This window comes from Cajanus cajan, chromosome 2, assembly GCF_000230855.2.
Source record: "Cajanus cajan strain Asha chromosome 2, NIPB_CcT2T_4, whole genome shotgun sequence".
Taxonomy (NCBI): Eukaryota; Viridiplantae; Streptophyta; class Magnoliopsida; order Fabales; family Fabaceae; genus Cajanus; species Cajanus cajan.
Genome location: NC_138518.1, coordinates 41,650,964 through 41,657,502, shown reverse-complemented (window position 1 = coordinate 41,657,502; position 6,539 = coordinate 41,650,964). Strand labels below are relative to the sequence as shown.

Genomic DNA, 6,539 nt, shown 5'->3' with positions numbered 1-6,539 from the left:
TTATAATGTGATTTAGTTTATTAAATTTTATTTGAACACAAAAGTTAAACTTATATATGTAAAATTAAAATATTTTATTAGAATGTACATGATTTTAATAATTTTAATTATCCAAGTATAGATTGGCATATATAGTAAAATTATTAACTTTCATAATAATTATTTTAAATGTTTTACATGAAATATATAATTTCTAATTCATTCACAATATAACTTTTTAATGCTTATAATATAAAATTTTAACTCATAAAATAAACTATTTGGCACACGATTTATCAAGATAAATGAGATGAAAATATAATTTGAAAATCCTTAAAAGAAGAATTATATTTACTATTTAAATAATAATGTAACGACTCGGCTGGCCACTACACACACCATTATACACCGGAAACACCAGGCAGAAAGAACGAGTATATAAATATAGGATCTAGAATATAAATATATACAAAGTCCCAATCCGACTAGAGTTAGAGTGTGCCAAAAACAACCAAACCAAAACAAAATATAACATCAACTGCTACACCAAGTAGCTGAAACAACACAACAGCAACTAAGGTCAGCTCCGTTGCCAGCTGCAGACTCACCACAAGCCACATACCTATCCCTGCTCTGCTCCCGTACATAGTACGATCATAGCAGTCCAACCACATGGAAACAACAAAGGGTAAGCTAGTATAAAAAGATCAACGTATAGCAAGATTTAAGAAATCAGAAACAACTTCAACTATCAACACAGCATCAGTCTACAACTCATCAGTTATACAACAAACCAGTCATTAGCAAATAATGCGTCGTCACGCATATCACCTCGGAGATCTCCTACAACAACTCAGCCGTTATGGCCTACAACAACTCAGCCCTTGTGACTTACAACAACTCAGCCCTTTAGGCCTACAACAACTCAGCCCTTATGGCCTACAACAACTCAGCCCTTATGGCCTACAACAACTCAGCCCTTATGGCCTACAACAACTCATATCAACATACAACACAATACAACTTTTACAACTCAACATATCAACTTACAACACAACTCAACTTTACAACTCCACATATCAACTTACAACAATATACACCTGATACAACTCAGCATAAATCAACCAACATTATCTACTCGTCATCACATTATATTCATCCATTTCAAATCAACTCGGCATAAAACAACATAATTCAGTACATAGTAAATTCTCTTCTACGCGCCCGGCACTCTCATAGTTGCGCCCAGCGCAATACAACCAGAGAGCACCAGGGGGGCCAACGAGCCCAGCGCAAGCATGCCCGCGCCCAGCAGGACACAGCCAGAGAGCCCCAAGGCTCTCTCGCGCTTGGCGCAATACCAATTCGCCCAGCGCAGGCCAAGCAAAGACTCTAAGGAGTCTCACGCGCCCGGCGTACCTAACCCAGTGCCCAGCGCGGGGAAGGCAGAGACTTCCCCTTGGTCTCGCACCCAGCGCAATTTAAATTGCGCCCAGCGCCCACAAGGCAGAGACTCCCAAGGAGTCTCACGCCCAGCGCGACAAGGGTCACGCTCAGCGCAGAGTCAAAAACCCAAAATCATACTACAACTGGTATCGCGCCCAACGCGGTCCAAGTCACGCCCAGCGCGGGCCATCCAGAGACCCACATTCTCAAGCGCGCCCAGCGCACCCATCATTGCACCCGGCGAGCTTGGCCAAATGGGGTCTCCTGATGGCTACGCGCCCAGCGCGATGAACAACACTCAGCGCGAAGCTCAGCTACAACCTTACCAAGTTCAAAAATTTGCCCAAACACCTGCAAAAACCCACTTTCCAGCACATGCAATCCAACCAAAGCACCACATTTTCATCCAAGAGTCTCAAAACAACTACTTTTTACACATGCATCAACAATCAAATGAAAACCAAGAATTTTCTCAAAACCCCAAAGTCCCCAAAACTCAACGTGTCACCCAAACAGCCAAGAATCCGCAACCAAAATCAACCACATGAGTTCTTAGACTCATTTCAGTCAAACCCCAACCAGAAAACTAACTTCCCTTACCTCTAATCGAAGATCCCAGCTTCCAGGAAGAAGAGAGGAGAAGAAGGAAGAAAAATGCTTGAATGGGGAAGAAGACAAGCTCGAGGAATTCAGCACCCGGGGAAGGAAATCAGCTACTCACCGCCCTCACCTACAGCCACCAAGATCACCCCAAAGCCAAGAGAGAAAGAAGATAAGCAAGAGTGAGTGAGAGTGTCGGGAAAGGAAAAGGAAAAGAAGAGGGGTCTCACAACCTCCCCAACAACAAGAGTTTTCGTCCCCGAAAACCGACTTACTTGGGAAAAGAAACGGATACCGCTCCCTGCACTGCTGCTCCACCTCCCAAGTAGTTTCACCAGTAGCTGCATCCCACAACACCTTCACTAGAGCAATGGACTTGCCCCTCAACTCCTTCAGCTTATGATCAACCACAGCTACTGGTAACTTCTCAAAGGTTAGATTCTCCTTCACCGGCACATCATCCAGCTCCACTACATGACTCGAGTCATGAACGTACTTCCTCAGTTGGGAGACATGAAACACATCGTGTAGGTTTGAAAGAGACGGTGGCAAAGCCAACCGATAAGCAACCGGACCCACACGCTGTATGATCTGATGGGGACCCACAAACCTCGGTGTCAACTTCCTTGCCTTCAGCGCTCTACCCACACCAGAAGTCGGAGTCACCTTCAGAAACAGATGTTCCCGTTTAGCAAACTCTAAAGGCTTTCGCCTCTTGTCAGCATACGACTTCTGCCTACTCTGAATAGTCTTCATCCTCTCTTGAATCATCTTCACCTTCTCAGTAGTCTGCAGGATTAGCTCCGGTCCCACAACCATTGATTCACCATCCTGATACCATCACAGAGGAGTCCTACATCTCTTGCCATACAAGGCTTCAAACGGCGCCATCCCAATACTAGCATGAAAGCTATTATTGTAAGTAAACTCCACCAGTGGTAGGACCTCCTCCCAGCTACCCAAGTGGTCCAACACACAAGCCCTCAGCAAATCCTCCAAGGACTGGATTGTCCTTTCTGACTGACCATCCGTCTGCGGATGATAAGCAGAACTCAGCTTCAGCTTCGTGCCTAAGGCTTGGTGTAGACTTTGCCAAAATCTGGAAGTGAACCTCGGATCCCTGTCTGAAATAATACTGGAGGGCACCCCGTGCAACCGTACTATTTCCCTCACATACAACTGCGTCAGCTTTTCCAAGGACCACTTGATGTTGACAGGCAAGAAATGCGCACACTTGGTCAACCGATCAACAATCACCCAGATAGCATCACTATTCCTAGCTGACCTAGGTAACCCCACAATGAAATCCATAGTAATGCTATCCCACTTCCACTCGGGAATCTCAATCTGTTGCATCAACCCACTCGGCTTCTGATGCTCAACCTTCACCTTCTGACAGGTCAGACAGGCCGCCACATACTCAGCTATCTCCCTCTTCATACCAGACCACCAGAAAGTCTTCTTGAGGTCCTGGTACATCTTAGTCATACCCGGATGTATGCTAAGTCTACTCTTGTGGCCTTCTTCCAACACAGCTTTCTTTAGCTCAGCATCCTGAGGTAGGCAAATTCTACCCTTGAACCTCAAGATTCCATCTCCGCCCAGCTCAAAACCCGCGGCCTTCTCGGTACCCAGAAAACCAAGAAGCTTATCCAGCTCCACATCTTGTAACTGCTTGAGTCCAACCTGCCTCAAGAACTCATTAGTTATGGTAATTGCCCCACAACTAATGTGATCCTGAGCTAGCTCCACACAGAGATTCAAATCCCTGAACTCCTCCACCAACTCCAATTCCTTCACCATCATACCAGACATGTGGATGGATTTCCTACTCAACGCATCCGTCACAACATTGGCCTTGCCAGGATGATACATCAACTGGAAATCATAGTCCTTCAGAAACTCCATCCACCTCCTCTGCCTCATGTTCAGCTCCTTCTGATCAAACAGGTACTTCAAACTCTTGTGATCACTGAAGACGCTGAACTGAGCACCATACAGATAATGCCGCCATATCTTCAAGGCAAAAACAACAGCTGCCAACTCCAAGTCATGAGTGGGATAATTCTTCTCATGGTTCTTCAGTTGCCTTGAAGCATATGCCACCACTTTCCTGTGTTGCATCAGCACACACCCAAGACCCTAGTGAGAGGCATCACAGTACACATCAAAGGGTTCACCAGAATCCGGCAACACCAACACAGGAGAAGTAGTCAACCTCCTCTTCAATTCCTCAAAACTCCACTCACAAGCATCTGTCCAAATGAACGGCTGCTCCTTTCTCGTCAACTGGGTCAGAGGCGCTACTATCTTGGAGAATCCCTCAATGAACCGCCGATAGTAACCCGCCAGACCCACAAAGCTCCGAATGTTATTGACAGTCCTCGGACGCTCCCACTACAACACCGACTCCACCTTAGCCGGATCAACAACAATCCCCTCAGCTGAAATTACGTGGCCCAAGAACTTCACTTCATCCAACCAAAACTCACATTTTGAAAGCTTAGCATACAACTGCTTCGCCTTCAAAATTTCCAGCACCAACCTCAAGTGCTCTCCATGCTCTTCCCAGGTCCTTGAATAAATCAAGATATCATCAATGAATACCACCACGAATTTATCCAAGAACGCCCGGAAGATCCTGTTCATGTAATCCATGAACACTACAGGGGCGTTGGTCACACCAAACGACATCACGACATACTCATAGTGACCATACCTAGTCCTGAAAGCAGTCTTCGGTATGTCACCCTCCTTCACCCTAATCTGGTGATAGCCCGACCTCAAGTCAATCTTCGAGAAAACGGATGCTCCCCTAAGCTGATCCATTAAGTCATCTATCCGTGGCAGTGGATATCTGTTCTTAATGGTCAACTTATTCAACTGTCGGTAATCCACACAAATTCGACTACTTCCATCCTTCTTCTTAACCAACAATACAGGAGCACCCCACGGCGAAACGCTCGGCCGCACCAACTGCTTCTCCAATAGGTCCTCCAACTGACCCTTCAACTCAACCAACTTAGCAGGAGCCATCCTATAGGGAGCCACCGAAACTGGCCCCGCTCCTGGAACCAAGTCAATGCTAAACTCCATCTCCCTATTAGGAGGTAACTCAGGCACTTCATCCGGGAACACCTCAAAAAATCTCGCACCACATCAATCTCCGCAACGACTCTCTCAGTCTCCACACTCATAGCAGCAAGCAGAAGACAACACTCTGCTCCATCCCTCAACAATGATTCAGCTTGGCTAGCTGAAATCAACAATTCATCCTCCTCCTGAGGAAAGATCAACCGCCTATTGGCACAATCTATAAGGATACGATTGGCAGATAACCAATCCATTCTTAAGATTATGTCAATATCAACTAAAGGCAAACAAATCAAGTTTACCTTATACCTCTTCCCATTCACAACAATAGGGCAACCAGCACACAACTTAGAAGCAACTATAGAAGCAGAAGCGGGCGTCGACACTAGCAGTCTCAACCCCAAATCACACACAGGTACACCCAGCATAGCAACACAAGCATAAGAGATAAAGGAGTGAGAAGCTCCAGAATCAAACAAAAACACCACATCCTTACCAGTAGCTCTGCCCTTCCCCTTCACAAGATCAGAAGAAGTCGAAGCCTCAGCACCTGTCAAAGCAAAGACCCTACCGGTAGTGGTGGGTCTATCACCCCTCTGGGCATCTCCTCTCTGAGCATCACTCCTCCATGCACTCCTCTCCAGTCTGTTTCTGGTGGGACAGTTGAAAGACACATGGCCTATCTACTGGCACCTAAAACACCAGTTCTCTGTGTGGGGACAATCCCTGATCATATGGGGCCCTCCACACCTGTAACATCTCAGGGCAGCACCTCCACCCTGTCCTCCTCCACTAGCAGCACCAGAAGGTTGCCTGATGACAGGACCCCCTTGTTGTGGTTGGGGCCTATCATACAGCTTCCTCTGTCTCCCTCCTTTCTTGGACCTAGATGGCCCTTCAGCAGTCTTCACCCTACGGTTACCACCTTCCAACCGCTCAACCACCTTTGCCTTCTCCACTAAGGCTGGAAACTCCGTGATGGCCATTGGCACCACCACCCTCTTCAGATCATACTTTAGACCCTCAGCAAACTTCCGACACTTCCAGGCCTCGGCTATACCTTGCGAATAAAAACGAGCTAGGTGCTCGAATTTCATCGCATATTCAGAAATAGTCATCCCTCCTTGGTGTAAGCGCATGAACTCAGCTTCCTTGGCATGTCTCACACACTCAGGGAAATACTTCTCCAAGAACATCCTTCTGAAGCACTCCCAGTCAACAACCACTCCCTAGCGGTCAGCATGTGATGGGTACCCCTCCACCAATGCTCCGCTTCCCCAACCAGCATGTACACCGCGTATGCGAGCCTCCTCTCTTGAGAACATCCCAGCACGGTGAAGATCTTCTCAAGCTCACAAATCCAGTGGTCAGCCACCTCTGGATCTGCATCTCCCTTGAATTGAGGAGGATGGCATTTCCAG

At 46.7% G+C, this 6,539-nt stretch overlaps 1 protein-coding gene across 1 annotated transcript; it reads right to left on the bottom strand.

Moving 5' to 3' along the window:
- Positions 1-470: 470 nt before the first annotated feature.
- LOC109792260 (uncharacterized) lies at positions 471-6,314 on the bottom strand. Its single transcript, XM_083069601.1, has 7 exons — positions 6,179-6,314; positions 5,869-6,082; positions 5,421-5,769; positions 5,181-5,306; positions 4,999-5,139; positions 3,608-3,711; positions 471-612 (listed from the first exon to the last, which is right to left on the bottom strand). Exons 1-7 carry the CDS (start codon positions 6,312-6,314, stop codon positions 471-473), a joined length of 1,212 nt encoding a protein of 403 aa, XP_082925727.1.
- Positions 6,315-6,539: the final 225 nt, after the last annotated feature.